This window comes from Pan paniscus, chromosome 6 (genome assembly GCF_029289425.2).
Source record: "Pan paniscus chromosome 6, NHGRI_mPanPan1-v2.0_pri, whole genome shotgun sequence".
NCBI classification, from domain to species: Eukaryota; Metazoa; Chordata; class Mammalia; order Primates; family Hominidae; genus Pan; species Pan paniscus.
The window spans coordinates 60,025,616-60,049,648 of NC_073255.2; the positions used below are offsets into that span (position 1 = coordinate 60,025,616).

At 45.0% G+C, this 24,033-nt stretch overlaps 1 protein-coding gene across 1 annotated transcript in view; it reads left to right on the top strand.

The window, feature by feature from the left end:
* Nucleotides 1–20,804, top strand: part of EGFR (epidermal growth factor receptor) — a 193,522-nt gene extending 172,718 nt beyond the window's left edge. The window contains exons 21-28 of the mRNA XM_034964127.3: nucleotides 1,245–1,400; nucleotides 2,293–2,368; nucleotides 8,248–8,394; nucleotides 9,819–9,916; nucleotides 10,691–10,858; nucleotides 11,236–11,283; nucleotides 12,020–12,128; nucleotides 14,476–20,804. Coding sequence (XP_034820018.1) covers nucleotides 1,245–1,400; nucleotides 2,293–2,368; nucleotides 8,248–8,394; nucleotides 9,819–9,916; nucleotides 10,691–10,858; nucleotides 11,236–11,283; nucleotides 12,020–12,128; nucleotides 14,476–14,837 — 1,164 coding nt within the window. The 3' untranslated portion in view covers nucleotides 14,838–20,804. The remainder of the gene's footprint in view (nucleotides 1–1,244; nucleotides 1,401–2,292; nucleotides 2,369–8,247; nucleotides 8,395–9,818; nucleotides 9,917–10,690; nucleotides 10,859–11,235; nucleotides 11,284–12,019; nucleotides 12,129–14,475) is intronic.
* Nucleotides 20,805–24,033: the final 3,229 nt, after the last annotated feature.

Consider the following 24,033-nt stretch of genomic DNA (forward strand, 5'->3'; position numbering starts at 1 on the left):
TGCCAATTCAACGAATCATTTTCACGTAATATTCATGCAAAAAAAAAAAAACAATTTGCCAGAAAACTTGGGAATCCATCCACATCTACAGCTTTTTCCTGCAGTCACACTACAGTGGGATCCCTCCATACAGGAGCGGCAGAGTGGAGCAGGCTAGAGATGCCTGTTTGTTTCTGTTTGCTGCACCGCAGCAAGCATTTCTGTCGTGCCCACTCTGTACTAGAAAGTACATGAACATCAGCCATAAAGGGAACTAGAAAGGTGGCCCACCCTCTTGGTGGAGAGAGAAGAGAGTGTGGTAGAAACAATAATAAGAGGTCTGCAGAACTTGACCCCTCCCAGCCTCTCCCACCTGCCAGCCTGGCCCTTGCAGAGAGATGCAGGCTGCCATGCTTATGCCAAAGCCTGGGACAGTTGGGCTCAGCAAGGTAGGCATCCATCAAGCAAGGAGGAGCAGGGGTCAGCAGTGACCCCAGCAGCCAGCAGGGAGAAAGTTGCATGGGACAAGGACACCAGAGGCCGTGGGTCAGGATCAGCCAGGGTCAGGGTAGCATTTCTAGGAATTCACTCTGTTGGGCGCTGTGCTGGCTGCTTCTCACATATTATTTCTTTCTTACTCTCAGAGCAGAGATTTCAATTGCAGCGAGATTGTGGAGGCAGCCAGGGAGGTGGGGAGAGTGGTGTCTTCTAAAAGCATTTTCAGTATCCATGTGGTTTCAGTAATAATAATAATAATAAACCAGTGAAAAGTAAAACAGGACAAAAATCTTCATAGGCAGTGAACCATATCAGAGAGTCCAAGAAAGCACAATGAGAGTGTGGCTTAAAAACCCTGAACGACATTCCTTTGCACCAGCTTGATGAGGAGGGCATGGTCCCCGCCACCCCCCACCCCCACTTTGCAGATAAACCACATGCAGGAAGGTCAGCCTGGCAAGTCCAGTAAGTTCAAGCCCAGGTCTCAGCTGGGCAGCAGAGCCCCTGCTCTTCTTTGTCCTCATATACGAGCACCTCTGGACTTAAAACTTGAGGAACTGGATGGAGAAAAGTTAATGGTCAGCAGCGGGTTACATCTTCTTTCATGCGCCTTTCCATTCTTTGGATCAGTAGTCACTAACGTTCGCCAGCCGTAAGTCCTCGACATGGAGAGGCTCAGAGCCTGGCATGAACATGACCCTGAATTCGGATGCAGAGCTTCTTCCCATGATGATCTGTCCCTCACAGCAGGGTCTTCTCTGTTTCAGGGCATGAACTACTTGGAGGACCGTCGCTTGGTGCACCGCGACCTGGCAGCCAGGAACGTACTGGTGAAAACACCGCAGCATGTCAAGATCACAGATTTTGGGCTGGCCAAACTGCTGGGTGCAGAAGAGAAAGAATATCATGCAGAAGGAGGCAAAGTAAGGAGGTGGCTTTAGGTCAGCCAGCATTTTCCTGACACCAGGGACCAGGCTGCCTTCCCACTAGCTGTATTGTTTAACACATGCAGGGGAGGATGCTCTCCAGACATTCTGGGTGAGCTCGCAGCAGCTGCTGCTGGCAGCTGGGTCCAGCCAGGGTCTCCTGGTAGTGTGAGCCAGAGCTGCTTTGGGAACGGTACTTGCTGGGACAGTGAATGAGGATGTTATCCCCAGGTGATCATTAGCAAAGGTTAGGTTTCAGTCTCTCCCTGCAGGATATATAAGCCCCCTTCAATAGCGCAGTTGGGAAAGGTCACAGCTGCCTTGGTGGTCCACTGCTGTCAAGGACACCTAAGGAACAGGAAAGGCCCCATGCGGACCCGAGCTCCCAGGGCTGTCTGTGGCTCGTGGCTGGGACAGGCAGCAGTGGAGTCCTTCTCTCCCTTCACTGGCTGGGTTTCTCTTAGGGACCCTCACAGCACTAAAGGGTGCGCGTCCCCTGTCAGGCCCTCGAATGCCCTCCCACAGCCAGGCCCCTCTGAGGTTTCACTCTGGCCTGCTTGGCTCCTAGCAGCCACCAACCCCATGATGCTGGGTCCTGAAAACACACGCAGACCTGGATGAGTGAGGCCACTGGGCACAACCAGGGCTCCCAGCTCACCAGAGCAGCCTAGGACACAGAGGGTGCTCAGAAACCTACCAGAGCAGCCCTGAACTCCGTCAGACTGAAATCCCCTGTTGCCGGGAGGAGGCGCCAGGCCTGGGGGACGGGTCGCGGGGTGATCTGGCTCCTCTGTGTGTGTCACTTGTAATTAGGTCCAGAGTGAGTTAACTTTTTCCAACAGAGGGAAACTAATAGTTGTCTCACTGCCTTGTCTCTCACCATCCCAAGGTGCCTATCAAGTGGATGGCATTGGAATCAATTTTACACAGAATCTATACCCACCAGAGTGATGTCTGGAGCTACGGTGAGTCATAATCCTGATGCTAATGAGTTTGTACTGAGGCCAAGCTGGCTTTTATTGTTAGTTAATTTACATTATATCCTCTGACATGCAAGTATTTTCTTTTGAGATAATGACTAATGATAATGTAATCATTGCTGTCTATCTATTGTACTGAGAAAACACGGCAGAGGAAATCGAGTCCAGCTGCCGTCCAAAAGTCACTGGAGATTGCAATGAGCTCGTCTGGCAGGGTTGGGGGTATGGGAGGGAAAGAGCTTAGGAAACGGCTCTCCCTGCAAAGTCCAACCAAACTTTAATGTGAACCAAACCATTAACATTGCCATGAATTTGAAGTGAACCAGAGGGAGGTGGCAGAAGAAGCTTGATGGGGAATAGTTCTGGTAGAGAAATGAGGCTTAAGATGAACTACCCTGGCCCTTATGTGTCAGAGAGAACGGCTTGACAAACACACACTGATGGTGTCTGCAGGGATAAAAGAAGAAAGGGAGATGACCCTTGCTTCTCGCTCTCGGGAGGACCATCTGGTCCGGCCCCGGGGGATTCTCTGTTTCCTCTTCTGAATCCCAGTGTTGCCCAGCACTGGCCTGTACCCATCCTCACGAGGGCCCCTCTCCTCACCTGGCCCTAGGTCCCTGCCCTGTCCTGAGCCTACAAGGGCCTCCCATGTTGAGAAAGTGTTGCAGACACATTGTCTCTGACTGCTGTGCCAGGCATGTTCCACTGAATTACTGCACTTGGTCCTTGAATTTCACCCAGCAACTTACTGAAAGGCTGGAACCCATGAACCTACCCCTTTACTGAGGAAAATCAGTTACCCCAGCCATCTACAGTGACAGGAGCAAGGGAGGAGTCGCCTCACCTCTCTAGAAATGTGTATTTGAGGAGAACACTATTGAAAGGAATTTCCAAGAATAATCTAGTCAGTACTACAAAAACAAAATTATTTGGGATATCGTCCTTTTTTACTTAGTATTTTTTCTTTTTCCTATAGCATTATTAACTTTCTGATTTTCCAAATATATACACATTTTTAAATTTTCTGAGTCTTTATCTCTTCTGTTAAAATGTAAGATTTATGATACAAAGGCAGAGATTTGTGTCCATGAATAAGTGAAGTTTGGTGTGCACCTGTGAGCTGAGCTGCCTCAATTAATGGAACAGATAAGGAAATAAAGGTCTGCTGATGCATTGTTATTTACAGCCATTTTCAGAATGTATCTCCTCTCCACGAGGGAACCCCGGGGTCCTGCCCCAAGCCATTTATTTTGTCCTCACGCAACCCGCCCCTCCCACCCCAAGCACAGCCCGGTCTCCTGCTGGTCTCCCCTCTTCTCACTTGCTCCCCCTCATGTATGCTTCAGACAGAGGCCACATATATTTTTTAACTTTTTTTTTTTTTTTGAGACAGAGTCTTGCCTTGTCACCCAGGCTGGAGTGCAGTGGTGCAGTCTCGGCTCACTGCAACCTCCACCTCCCGGGTTCAAGTGATTCTCCTGCCTCAGCCTCCTGAGTAGCTGGGATTACAGGCGCACACCACCATGCCCAGCTAATTTTTTGTATCTTTAGTTGAGACAGGGTTTCACTATGTTGGCCAGGCTGGTCTCGAACTCCTGACCTCATGATCTGCCCACCTCGGCCTCCCAAAGTGCATATTTTTTAACTTTATCAGACTTTTCATTCTCTGCTCAACATCTTTCTTTGGTCCTCCAGGTATGTTCAGATAAAACCTGAGCACCTGGCCATGACTGATGGGTTGCTGGGCCATCTGGCCCTGGCAACTCTCCTGTCCACCAGGTCCCCCTCCTGTCATGCTCCAGGCATAGCCTGTGTGTGCCAGCGCAATGCCCACACTCCATGCACAAGTGGAAGCCCTCTCAAAGTCAGGGCTTAGTGCCTTGATATGGTCACACCCATTCTCAGGAAGTCCGTTCCCACTGAAAACATTGTGTGTTTTCACATCATTGAGGCTGCCACGGCAGATTATAATCACTGGCCTAGGCAGCCCACTGGAACTACCAGACCATGAGCCTGAATTTTTTGTTTAAAAATCATATCCTGTTTTCTCTACTCTCTAGTCTCTAGTCAAGGCGAATTATTCAATTTAATAAATTAGGGGTCTAGTGTGTTGTACCAAGGAGCTAAAAAGAGAGAACTCGCAACACCTTCCAGCCCATTCTCCACCTAACACTAGCTATACTGGCTCTCCTCTCTCTCGCTGTTTGTTCCAAAACCTAATAACCTGTCTTCCCACTAGAATTCATCATACATGTTTAAAAACCTAGTTAAATAGTAGTTAAACTGACTGCATAGATCTGGAAATGAGACAGTCTTTCTTTTACAAATCCATATAGACTATGTGTTGGGGGCAGGGGATGACACAAGAATCTATTTTCTTGCCCCCAAACCATTGCTTTCCTTCCATTGTTAAGCTTGTGTTCTGTGTATTAATTCAGGTGGTTCCATTTGGGAATGGCCTCTGTTACCCAGAGATGGGAGGTCCATCAGAACTCGGGGTTGTCTGAAAAAACACTGGTTCTAAAATTATCACTGCTTTCACTTGTTTTTAACCATCATAGTTGTTTGATTTTGAAGGAAAAATATGAGGGTTTTTATTCTATGCTTGTTATATCTATATTGTGATTTCGTATTTTTTAGATTTTAGTACCTGACATTTTTTTAACTTTTATTTTAGGTTCAGGGGTACATGTGCAGGTTTGTTATATAGGTAAATTTGTGTCATGGGGGTTTGTTACACAGATTATTTTATCACCCAGGGATTAAGCCTAGTACCCATTAGTTATTTTTCCTGATCCTCTCCCTCCTCCCATCCTCCACCGTCCTATAGACCCCAGTGTGTGTTGTTCCCCTCTAAGTGTCCATGTGTTCTCATCATTTAGCTCCCACTTATAAGTGAGAACATGCGGTATTTGATTTTCTGTTCCTGCATTAGTTTGCTAAGGATGATGGCCTCTAGCTCCATCCATGTTCTTGCAAAGTACATGATCTCATTCTCTTTTGTGGCTGCCTAGTGTTCCATGGTATATATGTACCACATTTTCTTTATCCAGTCTGTCATTGATGGGCATTTAGGTTGATTCCATGTCTTCGCTATTGTGAATAGTGCTGCAGTGAAAATACGCATGCATATGTCTTTATGGTAGAATGATTTATATTCCTTTGAGTAATGGGATTGCTGGGTCAAATGGTAGTTCTGCTTTTAGCTATCTGAGAAATTGCCACACTCTTTTCCACAATAATTGAACTAATTTACCTTCCCACCAACAGCGTAAAAGCATTCCTTTTTCTCCACAACCTCACCAGCATGTGTTGGGATTTTTTTTTTTTTTTTTTTTTTTACTTTTCAATAATAGCCATCTGACTGGTATGAGATGGTATCTCAGTGTGGTTTTGATTTTTATTTCTTTAATGATCAGTGATGTTAAGCTCTTTTTCATATACTTGTTGGCTGCATGTATGTCTTCTTCTGAAAAGTGTCTGCTCATGTCCTTTGGCCACTTTTTAATGGGATTTTTGATTTTTTCTTGTGAATTTGCTTAAGTTCCTTATAGATGCTGGTTATTAGACCCTTCTCAGATTTGTAGCTTGCAAAAATGTTCTCCCATTCTGTGGGTTGTCTTCACTCTGACGATAGTTTCTTTTGCTGTGCAGAAGATCTTCAGTTTAGTTAGATCCCATTTGTCAATTTTTGCTTTTGTTGCAATTGCTTGATGTGTTTTCATCATGAAATCTTAGCCCATTCCTATATCCAGAATGGTATTACCTAGGTTGTCTTCCAGGGTTTTTATAGTTTGGGGTTTTACATTTAAGTCTTTAATCCATGTTGAGTTTATTTTTGTGTATGGTGTAAGGAAGGAGTCCAGTTTCAGTCTTCTTCATGGCTAGCTAGTCATCATTTATTGAGTAGGTAGTCCTTTATTCATTGCTTTTTTTTTTTGTCAACTTTGTCAACGATCACATGGTTGTAGGTGTGCAGCCTTATTTCTGGGCTCTCTATTCTGTTTCATTGGTCTGTACGTCTGTTTCTGTACTAGTACCATGCTGTTTTGATTACTGTATCCCTGTAGTTTAAAGTCAGGTAGCATCATGCTTCCAGCTTTGTTCTTTTCGCTTAGGATTGCCTTGGCAATTCAGGCTCTTTTTTGGTTCCATGTGAATTTTTAAATTGTATTTTCTAGTTCTGTGAAAAATCTCATTGGTAGTGTGATAGGAGTAACATTGAATCTATAAAATACTTTGGGCAGTATAGTCATTTTAATGATATTGATTCTTTCTATCCATGAGCATGGAATGTTTTTCCATTTGTTTGTGTCATCTCTGATTTCTTTAAGCAGTGTTTTGTGGTTCTCATTGTAGAGATCTTTCACTTTCCTGGTTTACTGTATTTCTAGGTATTTTATTCTTTTTGTGGCAATTGTGAATTGAATTGCATTCCTGATTTGGCTCTCAGCTTGACTGTTGTTGGCATATTGGAATGCTAATTATTTTTGTACATTGATTTTGTACAACTGAGTCGTCACTGAAGTTGTTTATCAGCTTAAGGGGTTTTTGGGCCAAGACTATGGGGTTTTCTAGATATAGGATCATGTCATCTGCAAACAGAGATAGCTGTTTTCCTCTCTTCCTGTTTGGATGTCGATTATTTCTTTCTCTCACCTGATTTATCTGGCCAGGACTTCCAATACTATGTTAAATAGGAGTGTTGAGAGAGGGAATCCTTGTCTTGTGTCAATTTTCAAGGGGAATGTTTTCAGCTTTTGCCCATTCAATATGATGTTGTCTGTGGGTTTGCCATAGATGGCTATTATGTTGAGGTTTGTTCCTTAAATACCTAGTTTATTGAGAATTTTAAACATGTTGAATTTTATTGAGAGCCTTTTCTGCATCTATTGAGATGATCATGTGGCTTTTGTCCTTAGTTCTGTTTGTGTGGTGAATCACATTTATTGATTTGCGTATGTTGAACCAATCTTGCATCCCAGGGATGAAGCTGACTTGATTGTGGTGGCTTAAGCTTTTTGATGTGCTGCTGGATTCGATTTGCCAGTATTTTGTTGAGGATTTTTATGTCTATGTTCCTCAGAGATATTGGCCTGAGGTTTTCTTTTTTTGTTGTATCTCTGCCAAGTTTTGGTATCAGGATGACGTTGGCCTCATAGAATCAGTTAAGGAAGAGTCCCTCCTTCTCAATTTTTTTGGAATAGTTTCAGTAGGAATGGTACCAGCTTTTTTTGTACATCTTGTAGAATTTGGCTGTGAATCCATCTAGTCTTGGGCTTTGTTTTTAGTTGGTAGGCTATTTATTACTGATTCAATTTTGGAGCTCATTATTGGTCTGTTCAGGGATTCAGTTTCTTCCTGAGGTTTTTATTTTTATCAAATGGAACTTAAGTTTTTTCATTTCCAATTTTTTTATGATCTAAAAATGTGCAGTTTACAGCCCTGTTCAGAATCTGCATCTTCCTCATTCTGCAGATACAGGTCCCTCAGAGCAGGTGACTGAGTGTGTATCCTGTCTGGAGCATAATACTTATGCTAGTAGAGTTACTGTTGTCTTTATTGTTAATTACCAAAGTTTACCACTTATCAGTCACTTACTACTTGCTGGGCATTGCACTAAGCATTTCAGTTGTATTATCTTGTTGGGTCCTTACAGCAATCCTGTGAAACAGATACTGTTATTACCCCACTTTATAGAGAGGTAGACTGAGGCTTCCAGCACTGAAGCAAATTGCCCAAGACTACAGAAATGTAGGTTTCTAAACATCAAGAAACAGTAACCAGTAATGATGACTAAAGCAAGGGATTGTGATTGTTCATTCATGATCCCACTGCCTTCTTTTCTTGCTTCATCCTCTCAGGGGTGACCGTTTGGGAGTTGATGACCTTTGGATCCAAGCCATATGACGGAATCCCTGCCAGCGAGATCTCCTCCATCCTGGAGAAAGGAGAACGCCTCCCTCAGCCACCCATATGTACCATCGATGTCTACATGATCATGGTCAAGTGTGAGTGACTGGTGGGGCTGTCCACACTGCCTAGCTGAGCCTTGGTGGCTGCTCTTAGCCAAACAGCTGAGGCCTTTGCATCCCTGGAGAAATGTCATCACATTACTTAAGGCAGGCACACAAATCCAGAAACATCTGTAAATATCCCTTCAAGCATTCTTTTAAAGATACTTCTTGACTCATTGGGCAGTATGACCCGACATTTGCCCATGTTTGCAAGCAAACAAATAAAACTAAAGTCTTCTGCAAGTCATTACACCAAAATATTCTATTCGCTGAGTTACTCAATGAAATACCGAGTTGCCCTATATTTTGAAGCCTGTTACCAGAGAGACTGAATGTTTTTAAATGCATGACAGTGAGTAACAACATAAGGCTAATAGAGTCAACATTTCTGCTTTGACTTAAACCTTTTAAACCAGTGGATTTATGTGAAGTCTCTGCAGTGTGGCATTTAAACATTTTAATCTAAATAAGAGTGTGTAATTTGATTGATGCTATTATTCTACCAGATTCACGAGTGCAGTGGGCTCTGGAGGTAGCATTACATGCATGGGATGAGCATTTGCAAAAGAAAGTTGTATAGGGAATATGACAGAGCCAAGTTAATGTAAATATTAATGCCTTTCTGAACTCTAGACCACAGAGTTGATCTTTTTTAACTTCCTTGGTTTGGGCTAAGGAAGCTGTGATCCAGAGAAGCCACGTGATTTGTCTAAGGTCACATAGCAGTCTGGCCTAAAATAGCTTGACATGCTGTGGATGGAAAATAAATGTGATCCCTCAAGAGGCATGAGGATTTCCAGGCAGTAGCCATACCTCCAAATTGTTTAATCTGGATTTAGATTGTTGGGTAGTCACATGCAGCAGCACAGTTAACAGTGTGTCCTCCTGTGGAAGTTGCCAGCACAGCCAGCCCTCTCACTTGCATGCATGCCCACTGGGTATGTGCTGTACTGGAGACGCCGGGGGTAGGGGCCCAGTCCCAACCCCAAATTCTTTAAAGCCTATTTTTCTACGTTGCATCTGGTTTCCTACCTGAAGGAATGCTAAGGGTGGATGTTGAGTGAGGACCTTGGTGCAGGGCACACTGCAGTCAGGATAGTTCACGGAGAGCAATTGCACAGACCCACACTGCTCCATCCCCTCAGGCGTAACACAGGATGCTGACCCCAGGAAGAGTGGGCGTAGAAAAACTAGAGGGCATTATTGTTATTCTGATTCAAATGTACAGTGCTGGCATGGTCTTTAAACAGTAACCAGTACTAGTTGGCCAAGACAGAAAAGTCTACCACAAAGACTTGGTTCTTTCTTCACTTATTTGACTGGAAGTGTCGCATCACCAATGCCTTCTTTAAGCAATGCCATCTTTATCATTTCTTCCAGTGTTCTAATTGCACTGTTTTTTCTCATTCCTTCCCCAGGCTGGATGATAGACGCAGATAGTCGCCCAAAGTTCCGTGAGTTGATCATCGAATTCTCCAAAATGGCCCGAGACCCCCAGCGCTACCTTGTCATTCAGGTACAAATTGCAGTCTGTGCTTCCATTGGGAAGAGTCCCTCTAATGAGCATCTCATGTCACTGTGTTCTGTCACATGCCAGCCTGGCCTCCCTGTGTCCCAGATCGCATTATTAAACCCTCCAGCGCATTAGAGCAAGCCTCAGTAAGGCGCAGGCCACATCGTGAACTAAGCAGCATCCGTGAGTGGGGCCCACCCAACTCCATCTCCCCCTCCCCGTCTGAACTCTCCTCCCGTGCTCATCCTCACTGTCCGGCTAGCCAAAGCCTCAGCTGGGTCTAACAGAGAAGCATGGTCTATTGGGCTTTGGTGTCAGGCAGACGTGGCTTCACACCCCTGACTCTCCACTTCTTCGCATCACCCAGGCAGCCGATCCACCTATCTCCTTCCATAACACAGGAATACCAAAACCAAGCTCACAGGATTGTCTCAAAGATTCAATAAAATATGTTGCAAAATACACTCCCTAGCACCTCACAGCAAGGTGCACACTCGATGAATGCTGCAGCTTCTTCCCTTTCTGTTTCCTCAGAAGCTATTTGCATCTCATGTAGGGGCTTTCAAGCATCAAAGGATGGTTCATGTTTTATTTTAAGGCACCCACATCATGCCATGAGGGGAGGCAGCTATAATTTAGAGAACCAAGGGGGATTTCATTATAACAAAATTGGCAAACACACAGGCACCTGCTGGCAATAGACCCCTGCTCCTATAGCCAAGAAGTGGAATAGCATCTCTATGGGCCATTCTAATAGCCTCAAAATCTCTGCACCAGGGGGATGAAAGAATGCATTTGCCAAGCCCTACAGATTCCAACTTCTACCGTGCCCTGATGGATGAAGAAGACATGGACGACGTGGTGGATGCCGACGAGTACCTCATCCCACAGCAGGGCTTCTTCAGCAGCCCCTCCACGTCACGGACTCCCCTCCTGAGCTCTCTGGTATGAAATCTCTGTCTCTCTCTCTCTCAAGCTGTGTCTACTCATTTGAACAAATTGAATTTTAGGGAAAATAACCATCTAGTGAAACTCACATGGAGATGAAGTCAATTTTAACCAAATGGTAAAATCAAAATCAAAATAAATTAAGTGTATTAATTATTTTGTTGCATTGCGACAACTTGATTGTAAGCCTTTTAGGTCCACTATGGAATGGAATTAAATCAAAACTAAACCTAGTTGCTCTAAAACTAACGATTAAGACAAAAATTAAACACCTTCACGATATACCCTCCATGAGGCACACCACCTGCATTCAGGAAAAGTGGATGAGATGTGGTACAAGCATTCCACAGGCAACTTCTCTGTTTCTTTTTCAGAGTGCAACCAGCAACAATTCCACTATGGCTTGCATTGATAGAAATGGGGTATGTATGAACACCTTATAAGCCAGAATTTACAGCTCTCTGCTGTGGCTCTATTTTACATGGAAAATGCCTTAACCTAAATAATCTTAACCCAGATAATCTTGAGTTTTCTTCCTGTGTGGGTTTTTCCCTGCACGGCTGTCACGCCTCATAGTGCCATTCAAAGCGTGACTCCTGGACCAGTAGTAGCATCGCCTCGTAGCTTGTTAGAAACGCCATTTTTCAGGCCACTGCCCCAGTTTGACCAAATCAGGACCTCTGGAGGTGGCACCCAGTAGTCTATGTTTGAGCCACTTTCCAGGTGATGCTGATGTCTGTTGAAGTGTGAGGCCATGGTCTAGACCGCACTGTGCCATGCAGAAACCACTAGCCACATGTGGCTACTTCAACTTAAATGTTAATAAGTTGAAATGAAATAAAATATAAAATTCAGTTTCTCACACATGTGAAGTGTCCAGTAGCCACACGTGGCTAGTGGTGACCGTATTGAAGAGCACCGCTCATAGCACACCTCCCTCACTGCAGAAAGTTCTGCTGTACAGCACCCAGCACAGCCCTGCTGCCCACCCTGCAGCCTGCAGCCCAGTAGCACCAGCACCCACTAGGGTGCAGACTCTCAGGCCTGCCCAACCTGCTAATCAGAACTGGCATCTCAAGGAGATCTCGGGTGATTTTTGCAAACACTGAAGTTGGGGCAGCCCTGACTGAAGTAACCTTCCCTCATTTCCTCCTGCAGCTGCAAAGCTGTCCCATCAAGGAAGACAGCTTCTTGCAGCGATACAGCTCAGACCCCACAGGCGCCTTGACTGAGGACAGCATAGACGACACCTTCCTCCCAGTGCCTGGTGAGTGGCTTGTCTGGAAACAGTCCTGCTCCTCAGCCTCCTCGACCCACTCAGCAGCAGCCAGTCTCCACCACCCAGTGTCCAAGCCAGGTGCTCCCTCCAGCATCTCCAGAGGGGGAAACAGTGGCAGATTTGCAGACACAGTGAAGGGCGTAAGGAGCAGATAAACACATGACCGAGCCTGCACAAGCTCTTTGTTGTGTCTGGGTTGTTTGCTGTACCTCTGTTTTAAGAATGAATCTGCGAAATTTCTAGCTTATGAAGCAAACCACGGACATACACATCTGTGTGTGTGAGTGTGCATGTGTGTACATCTGTGTATGTGTGTGTGTGTGTGTGTGTGTTTGTGACAGATTTGATCCCTGTTCTCTCTGCTGGCTCTATCTTGACCTGTGAAACATATATTTAACTAATTAAATATTAGTTAATATTAATAAATTTTAAGCTTTATCCAGGTACTCATAACCTGCTAACACACACACACATATATACACACATACACATACACACATATACACACACCACACACATACACAGACACCACACACACACCATACACAGACACATACACGTGCACACACATATACACACACACATACACCTCACATACATACACACCACACACATACATGTATACACACACATAAAACCCCACACACATACACACACAAAAACCCCACACACATACACATATACACACCACACACACCACATGCACACACGTATACACACATATATACACACATACACCACGCATACATACACACCACACATACAGACACACCACACACGTACACACAACACACAACACAGACACACACGTACACACACTACAGACACATATGTACGCACACATACACACACCACACATACATACACACAGACACATATACACTACACACACCATTACATACACACGTACACATACACCACACACACCACACATACACACACCACACACACACACACGCCACACACGCACCACAAAAACCGCACACACATACAAACATATACACACTACACCACACATACACACACCACACACACACACCACACACACACGTACACACACCACACATACACGCACCACACATACACACACGTATACACACCACACACACCACAGAAACACACGTTAACACACCACATACACATATGTATGCGCATATACACACCCACACCCCACACACACGACACATGTATAAAGATTTAGATATATATAAAACATGTTATATATATGTTGATGTAATATCTAATATCTATATATCTAATATGTAGTTTATTAGCTATCTAATATCTATATCATATATATCAAAATCTTTATATATAAAAATATGTAGAAATCTTTATACATATGTTATATGTATATAAAGATTTAGATATATAACATATATGTAAGTTATATATATGTTGGTGTAATAGCTAATATATAGTTTATTGGCTAATATAATATAAACAGATTATCAATATTATAAGCTATTAGAAAAATGCAGGTTAAGGCAGACAATATACCTCTTTACACACCAACTACACACACCAGCTACACACACACATACACACATAGACACACACCATACACATGTACACACACACCACATATACACAAACATACACACACACATACACACCACACACACACCACACATACACATCCACACACCACACATGTACACACACACCACAGACACACACGTACACACACCACATACACATATGTATGCACACATACACACCCACACCACACACACACCACAGACACACATACACACACCACATACCCGCACCACACACAAACTCATACCACACATACATACACAATAGACACATACATACCACACACACCATACATACACACGTATACACACACCACATATACACACACATACACACACACCACACACACCCACATGCACACACCACACACACATACAAACATACACCACACACACACACCACACACACATACAAACATACACCACACACACATACACCACACACACGGCACACATACACACACATATACACACACCAGACACACATAGCACATACACACCACACATACATGTATACATGCATACACATACACACACACACACACACACTCTCCTCAAGGCAGTTTATCCTCTGAGAACTTTAAATTTACAAAAGACACATATGTCCATTACTTTGAGAAGTACAGGAAAGAACCCACTTTCTTTTGCAGCAACAGCAAGAGGGCCCTCCCAAGGCTCCTGCTCCCTGTCATAAGTCTCCTTGTTGAAGACATTCACAGGGTTCAGAACCCGGGGATCCTGCATGGGATGGTGCTTTGCTGATTACTTCACCTCTGATTTCTTTCCACTTTCAGAATACATAAACCAGTCCGTTCCCAAAAGGCCCGCTGGCTCTGTGCAGAATCCTGTCTATCACAATCAGCCTCTGAACCCCACGCCCAGCAGAGACCCACACTACCAGGACCCCCACAGCACTGCAGTGGGCAACCCCGAGTATCTCAACACTGTCCAGCCCACCTGTGTCAACAGCACATTCGACAGCCCTGCCCACTGGGCCCAGAAAGGCAGCCACCAAATTAGCCTGGACAACCCTGACTACCAGCAGGACTTCTTTCCCAAGGAAGCCAAGCCAAATGGCATCTTTAAGGGCTCCACAGCTGAAAATGCAGAATACCTAAGGGTAGCGCCACAAAGCAGTGAATTTATTGGAGCATGACCACGGAGGATAGTATGAGCCCTAAAAATCCAGACTCTTTCGATACCCAGGACCAAGCCACAGCAGGTCCTCCATCCCAACAGCCATGCCCGCATTAGCTCTTAGACCCACAGACTGGTTTTGCAACGTTTACACCGACTAGCCAGGAAGTGCTTCCACCTCGGGCGCATTTTGGGAAGTTGCAGTTGCATTCCTTTGTCTTCAAACTGTGAAGCATTTACAGAAACGCATCCAGCAAGAATATTGTCCCTTTGAGCAGAAATTTATCTTTCAAAGAGGTATATTTGAAAAAAAAAAAGTATATGTGAGGATTTTTATTGATTGGGGATCTTGGAGTTTTTCATTGTCGCTATTGATTTTTACTTCAATGGGCTCTTCCAACAAGGAAGAATCTTGCTGGTAGCACTTGCTACCCTGAGTTCATCCAGGCCCAACTGTGAGCAAGGAGCACAAGCCACAAGTCTTCCAGAGGATGCTTGATTCCAGTGGTTCTGCTTCAAGGCTTCCACTGCAAAACACTAAAGATCCAAGAAGGCCTTCATGGCCCCAGCAGGCCGGATCGGTACTGTATCAAGTCATGGCAGGTACAGTAGGATAAGCCACTCTGTCCCTTCCTGGGCAAAGAAGAAACGGAGGGGATGGAATTCTTCCTTAGACTTACTTTTGTAAAAATGTCCCCACGGTACTTACTCCCCACTGATGGACCAGTGGTTTCCAGTCATGAGCGTTAGACTGACTTGTTTGTCTTCCATTCCATTGTTTTGAAACTCAGTATGCTGCCCCTGTCTTGCTGTCATGAAATCAGCAAGAGAGGATAACACATCAAATAATAACTCGGATTCCAGCCCACATTGGATTCATCAGCATTCAGACCAATAGCCCACAGCTGAGAATGTGGAATACCTAAGGATAGCACCGCTTTTGTTCTCGCAAAAACGTATCTCCTAATTTGAGGCTCAGATGAAATGCATCAGGTCCTTTGGGGCATAGATCAGAAGACTACAAAAATGAAGCTGCTCTGAAATCTCCTTTAGCCATCACCCCAACCCCCAAAAATTAGTTTGTGTTACTTATGGAAGATAGTTTTCTCCTTTTACTTCACTTCAAAAGCTTTTTGCTCAAAGAGTATATGTTCCCTCCAGGTCAGCTGCCCCCAAACCCCCTCCTTACACTTTGTCACACAAAAAGTGTCTCTGCCTTGAGTCATCTATTCAAGCACTTACAGCTCTGGCCACAACAGGGCATTTTACAGGTGTGAATGACAGTAGCATTATGAGTAGTGTGGAATTCAGGTAGTAAATATGAAACTAGGGTTTGAAATTGATAATGCTTTCACAACATTTGCAGATGTTTTAGAAGGAAAAAAGTTCCTTCCTGAAATAATTTCTCTACAATTGGAAGATTGGAAGATTCAGCTAGTTAGGATCCCACCTTTTTTCCTAATCTGTGTGTGCCCTGTAACCTGACTGGTTAACAGCAGTCCTTTGTAAATAGTGTTTTAAACTCTCCCAGTCAATATCCACCCCATCCAATTTATCAAGGAAGAAATGGTTCAGAAAATATTTTCAGCCTACAGTTATGTTCAGTCACACACACATACAAAATGTTCCTTTTGCTGTTAGAGTAATTTTTGACTCCCGGATCAGTCAGAGCCCCTACAGCTTTGTTAAGAAAGTATTTGATTTTTGTCTCAATGAAAATAAAATTATATTCATTTCCACTCTATTATGCTCTCAAATACCCCTAAGCATCTATACTAGCCTGGTATGGGTATGAAAGATACAAAGATAAATAAAACATAGTCCCTGATTCTAAGAAATTCACAATTTAGCAAAGGAAATGGACTCATAGATGCTAACCTTAAAACAACGTGACAAATGCCAGACAGGACCCATCAGCCAGGCACTGTGAGAGCACAGAGCAGGGAGGTTGGGTCCTGCCTGAGGAGACCTGGAAGGGAGGCCTCACAGGAGGATGACCAGGTCTCAGTCAGCGGGGAGGTGGAAAGTGCAGGTGCATCAGGGGCACCCTGACCGAGGAAACAGCTGCCAGAGGCCTCCACTGCTAAAGTCCGCGTAAGGCTGAGGTCAGTCACCCTAAACAACCTGCTCCCTCTAAGCCAGGGGATGAGCTTGGAGCATCCCACAAGTTCCCTAAAAGTTGCAGCCCCCAGGGGGATTTTGAGCTATCATCTCTGCACATGCTTAGTGAGAAGACTACACAACATTTCTAAGAATCTGAGATTTTATATCGTCAGTTAACCACTTTCATTATTCATTCACCTCAGGACATGCAGAAATATTTCAGTCAGAACTGGGAAACAGAAGGACCTACATTCTGCTGTCACTTATGTGTCAAGAAGCAGATGATCGATGAGGCAGGTCAGTTGTAAGTGAGTCACATTGTAGCATTAAATTCTAGTATTTTTGTAGTTTGAAACAGTAACCTAATAAAAGAGCAAAAGCTATTCTAGCTTTCTTCTCCTTCATATTTTAATTTTCCACCATAAACTTTAGTTGCTAAATTCTATTAATTTTAAGATTGTGCTTCCCAAAATAGTTCTCACTTCATCTGTCCAGGGAGGCACAGTTCTGTCTGGTAGAAGCCGCAAAGCCCTTAGCCTCTCCACGGATCTGGCGACTGTGGTGGGCAGGTCAGGAGAGGAGCTGCCCAAAGTCCCATGATTTTCACCTAACAGCCCTGATCGGTCAGTACTCAAAGCTTGGACTCCATCCCTGAAGGTCTTCCTGATTGATAGTCTGGCCTTAATACCCTACAGAAAGCCTGTCCGTTGGCTGTTTCTTCCTCAGTCAGTTCCTGGAAGACCTTACCCCATGACCCCAGCTTCAGATGTGGTCTTTGGAAACAGAGGTCGAAGGAAAGTAAGGAGCTGAGAGCTCACGTTCATAGGTGCCGCCAGCCTTCGTGCATCTTCTTGCATCATCTCTAAGGAGCTCCTCTAATTACACCATGCCCGTCACCCCATGAGGGATCAGAGAAGGGATGAGTCTTCTAAACTCTATATTCGCTGTGAGTCCAGGTTGTAAGGGGGAGCACTGTGGATGCATCCTATTGCACTCCAGCTGATGACACCAAAGCTTAGGTGTTTGCTGAAAGTTCTTGATGTTGTGACTTACCACCCCTGCCTCACAACTGCAGACATAAGGGGACTATGGATTGCTTAGCAGGAAAGGCACTGGTTCTCAAGGGCGGCTGCCCTTGGGGATCTTCTGGTCCCAACCAGAAAGACTGTGGCTTGATTTTCTCAGGTGCAGCCCAGCCGTAGGGCCTTTTCAGAGCACCCCCTGGTTATTGCAACATTCATCAAAGTTTCTAGAACCTCTGGCCTAAAGGAAGGGCCTGGTGGGGTCTACTTGGCACTCGCTGGGGGGCCACCCCCCAGTGCCACTCTCACTAGGCCTCTGATTGCACTTGTGTAGGATGAAGCTGGTGGGTGATGGGAACTCGGCACCTCCCCTCAGGCAGAAGAGAATCATCTGTGGAGCTTCAAAAGAAGGGGCCTGGAGTCTCTGCAGACCAATTCAACCCAAATCTCGGGGGCTCTTTCATGATTCTAATGGGCAACCAGGGTTGAAACCCTTATTTCTAGGGTCTTCAGTTGTACAAGACTGTGGGTCTGTACCAGAGCCCCCGTCAGAGTAGAATAAAAGGCTGGGTAGGGTAGAGATTCCCATGTGCAGTGGAGAGAACAATCTGCAGTCACTGATAAGCCTGAGACTTGGCTCATTTCAAAAACGTCCAATTCATCCTCACCAGCAGTTCAGCTGGAAAGGGGCAAATATCCCCACCTGAGCCTTGAAAACGCCCTGGGACCCTCTGCATTCTCTAAGTGAGTTATAGACACCAGTCTCTTCCCTCCTTTGTGAGTGAGCTGCTATTCCACGTGGGCAACACCTGTTGAAATTGCCCTCAATGTCTACTCTGCATTTCTTTCTTGTGATAAGCACACACTTTTATTGCAACATAATGATCTGCTCACATTTCCTTGCCTGGGGGCTGTAAAACCTTACAGAACAGAAATCCTTGCCTCTTTCACCAGCCACACCTGCCATACCAGGGGTACAGCTTTGTACTATTGAAGACACAGACAGGATTTTTAAATGTAAATCTATTTTTGTAACTTTGTTGCGGGATATAGTTCTCTTTATGTAGCACTGAACTTTGTACAATATATTTTTAGAAACTCATTTTTCTACTAAAACAAACACAGTTTACTTTAGAGAGACTGCAATAGAATCAAAATTTGAAACTGAAATCTTTGTTTAAAAGGGTTAAGTTGAGGCAAGAGGAAAGCCCTTTCTCTCTCTTATAAAAAGGCACAACCTCATTGGGGAGCTAAGCTAGGTCATTGTCATGGTGAAGAAGAGAAGCATCGTTTTTATATTTAGGAAATTTTAAAAGATGATGGAAAGCACATTTAGCTTGGTCTGAGGCAGGCTCTGTTGAGTCTGTTGGGGCAGTGTTAATGGAAAGGGCTCACTGTTGTTACTACTAGAAAAATCCAGCTGCATGCCATACTCTCATCATCTGCCAGTGTAACCCTGTACATGTAAGAAAAGCAATAACATAGCACTTTGTTGGTTTATATATATAATGTGACTTCAATGCAAATTTTATTTTTATATTTACAATTGATATGCATTTACCAATATAAACTAGACATGTCTGGAGAGCCTAATAATGTTCAGCACACTTTGGTTAGTTCACCAACAGTCTTACCGAGCCTGGGCCCAGCCACCCTAGAGAAGTTATTCAGCCCTGGCTGCAGTGACATCACCTGAGGAGCTTTTAAAAGCTTGAAGCCCAGCTACACCTCAGACCGATTAAACGCAAATCTCTGGGGCTGAAACCCAAGCGTTCGTAGTTTTTAAAGCTCCTGAGGTCATTCCAATGTGCGGCCAAAGATGAGAACTACCGGCCTAGGGATTAGCCACAAGGACATGGACTTGGAGGCAAATTCTGCAGGTGTATGTGATTCTCAGGCCTAGAGAACTAAGACACAAAGACCTCCACATCTGTCGCTGAGAGTCAAGAACCTGAACAGAGTTTCCATGAAGGTTCTCCAAGCACTAGAAGGGAGAGTGTCTAAACAATGGTTGAAAAGCAAAGGAAATATAAAACAGACACCTCTTTCCATTTCCTAAGCTTGCTGTCTTTATTAAGGGTGGACTAGTAATAAAATATAATATTCTTGCTGCTTATGCAGCTGACATTGTTGCCCTCCCTAAAGCAACCAAGTAGCCTTTATTTCCCACAGTGAAAGAAAACACTGGCCTATCAGTTACATTACAAAAGGCAGATTTCAAGAGGATTGAGTAAGTAGTTGGATGGCTTTCATAAAAACAAGAATTCAAGAAGAGGATTCATGCTTTAAGAAACATTTGTTATACATTCCTCACAAATTATACCTGGGATAAAAACTGTAGCAGGCAGTGTGTTTTCCTTCCATGTCTCTCTGCACTACCTGCAGTGTGTCCTCTGAGGCTGCAAGTCTGTCCTGTCTGAATTCCCAGCAGAAGCACTAAGAAGATCCACCCTATCACCTAGCAGATAAAACTATGGGGAAAACTTAAATCTGTGCATACATTTCTGGATGCATTTACTTATCTTTAAAAAAAAAAAAGGAATCCTATGACCTGATTTGGCCACAAAAATAATCTTGCTGTACAATACAATCTCTTGGAAATTAAGAGATGCTATGGATTTGATGACTGGTATTAGAGGTGACAATGTAACCGATTAACAACAGACAGCAATAACTTCGTTTTAGAAACATTCAAGCAATAGCTTTATAGCTTCAACATATGGTACGTTTTAACCTTGAAAGTTTTGCAATGATGAAAGCAGTATTTGTACAAATGAAAAGCAGAATTCTCTTTTATATGGTTTATACTGTTGATCAGAAATGTTGATTGTGCATTGAGTATTAAAAAATTAGATGTATATTATTCATTGTTCTTTACTCATGAGTACCTTATAATAATAATAATGTATTCTTTGTTAACAATGCCATGTTGGTACTAGTTATTAATCATATCTAACCAACTGTAGGTGTTCTTTCCTGATAACTTTTTTTAAAATCAATAAATTATGTTTAGAGCAGTTTTAGGTTCACAGCAAAACTAAGCAGAAAGTACAGAGAGCCCCCCTGTCCCTAACCAGCCTCTCCCACCATCACCATCACACCTCAGGAACCAGAGAACTTTTTAATGGAAAAAAAATCCAAGCCAGCTCGGAGGCTTCCTCCTGTGTCTGGGCCAGCCCCTCGGGCTCTCAGATGCATTCCAACTCAAGCTCTTCACATGCCAGAGCCTTCCAGTGCCCTTGAGACCCCTCATTCCAAAGATCTCTTCATAGTTTTTCTCCTTCACAGAGCCAAGAGGGAATTCTCTGATGGAACAGATTTTTCTATGGCAAGCCCAGGTTTTGTTTCTTCAGAGTACCAAAATAATTAGAAGTTTGCCCTGATTCTGCTAAAAATCAGAGGAATTAAGTGGGTCCCAGCATGGGCAAGGGGCCTCCCATTCAGCTGCCCCACTCACCGCCAACCTCTCTTACATGTGGGTGGTCCCACCCTCCACCCAGAACTTTCATGGCAGGAGCTCTCACTGCCGTGTTTAATGTAATGAAGCCACTACCCGCACATCAGGAATAGCCACGGTGTGGCAGGGGAGGGTTCTAGGCAGACCAAGCTCAGACTGCAGTCAGGCTTCCTTACCACAGGAGCATGTTCTGAGAAATGCATCGTTAGGAGATGTCATCACTGTGCGAGCATCACAGAGTGTACTTCACACATCTAGATGGCACAGCCCAGCACAAGCCTAAGTGATACGGTGTAGTCTGTTGTTCCTAGGCTAATGATCTGTACAGCCTGGGACTGTACCGAATACCGCAGGCAACTGCAGTACAATGGTAAGGATCTGTGTATATAAACATAGCTAAATGTTAAAAAGACACAGTGAAAACATGGTATTATAATCATATGGGACCATGTGAACATAGTTTTGTGGCACATTATAGAAAACCCAGGTTCTGTGTCTAAACGCTTGAACAGATAAATGAGTACGGATAGTTTTCTCAGTTCTAGCTGTAAAAGTAGAGTTAGGGGATTTGAACTCAACACCTGAGAAAAAGCAAACCTGTTGATGAAGCAGATGATGCTACCAAAGAGGAGAGAACAGCTTCCCAAAACCCAGCATCAAGGGCCGAGCAGCCAGGAGGCTGGGTGGGGATGCACAGGGCGAGGAAGGCAGGCAGGGTGCCTCCTGCAGGCATCAGAGAGTGGACCAGCACCAGACGCAGCTCCTCTTGCCTGATGGGATGGCCCTGGGGCTCCTGGTGGCTCTGACTTCCGTAAAGCGTCTCCCTCCGGCGCCTTTCCCTCCACCAGCCGGTGGCTGCACAGTGCCCTGCCTTGTTTCTTTCACACAGAAGTGAGGGCAGGAAGCAGGCTGTGCCAGCTCACACCACCCCTAATGCTCGCAGCGCTGACTCTAATTGTTTCCAGGAAGATCGCAGCTTTGCTTTTGTGCTGTTCCTGGTGAATGCCATCCGTTGTCTATGCACAAACATGGGGCTGAGAGTAAACCACATTTCCATGTGGAAGCAGGACTTCAGGATAGCCAGGTCCATGAACAATGAGAAAATCCGGAGCTTCCCAGCATTCTGCTCAAGGCCCAGCATCCCATATTGGAACCCGCCGCACCCGCTGCTCTCTCAGCTCCTGAGCCTCCACACCCTGGCTGCCTGGGAACACCTCAGGCACACGCAGGTTTAATATAATCAAAGCCTTCAATTAGGGGGTTTAGTCCATATGGAGAAAGTCCAGATTCTGCAGATGAGACAAGCATGGGGAGCATTCTGAGGTGCTGGCTTTCTGAGCCTGAAATGTTCCCCCAAGTGGAGGCCACGGCCAGCCATCCCACTGAACAGCCTTCACCTCAGGGCAGACTCAGTGGCACCACTGATTTGTCACTGACCATCACGATTCCAGCTGAAGCTGGGTGCAGATGGGGTTTCAGCTGGAAGAGGTTTTCCCTTTGGGCCAGTAATCCTATAAAAGTCATCATACCTGTCTGGGGAGAGGGGCGATTTCCCTAGAATGGAGAGTCCAACATGCAGGAGGGAGCTGCTTTTCCTGTCGGGCCTTGGGTGCACCCCTCATAGGGCTCAGGTCCCACTGCTCCAGAAAGGACCTTTAAACACTCAGATCGAGAAGCAGCAAGATCACATTTGGTATTTGCCCTAGTCTTAAAAACAATAAACAAAGCATGATAGGGAGCCCATGGGCAGATGTCTGCAATTTATAAATGTGTGCCCTGAAGCACCCTCACCCTTCTGTGCTCATCACCTCTGAGCCCCGGGGACATGCACCCTGGGGAGGCCAGCCCTGCCCTCACTGCCTTCTGTGGCCTCTGCCTTCCATCTTTCTCTCTACATGGATGCAGGGCTAGGAAACCTAGAGACTGGGTTCTAAAAGAAATAGAAACCTCTTTTTTACCCTGCTCCTGAGAGTCAACCCTTCTGAGCTCAAGCAAAGGGCATTCCCGGTCCTCAGCTCCTTGCCCCCACATAGATCTGAAGTGAGCCTGTACCGCCCACCTCTCGGTTCTCAACTGTCGCTTAATCCTGCCCCACAATAGGCCACCCCTGGGCTACAACTTGAGCTTCTAGGTGTGCACACTGAAGGCTCTGAACAGGCTCACAGCCCGGGGACACTCGGCAAGGACTCCCCACATTCCCAGCACCGAGCGAGGCCCAGAAAAGAGAGGGGCAGGCCCCAGATTGGCAGCTTTGTATCCTTTCTGCCCACCCCCAGGGAAAGGGTGTAGCCCATATATGGGGAAGGGGGGCTGGGGAGGCCAGGGGCTCTGCAAGCCAGGGCCCACGTCACTTAGGACTGAAGGCGGCACTACCCAGGCAAATGGCACCTGAAAACCCAACAGGAATCTGGAGGCCCAAAGCCTCCAGGTGCCTAAAAACCCATTCACTTTTCTAAACTGCATAGTCCCTTATTTGAACCAGTAATGTCCTTAAAACCTCCAGTGCAGCTCTATCTCGGAGGGAGTGGAGGTGGGACCTGGGAAAGCCGTCCCTCTCTCACTCCAGATGGCTTGGGGCCACCCCTTACTGACTATTTTCATTCTAAAGAGGTTGCTTCTGTCACCCTTTCAGC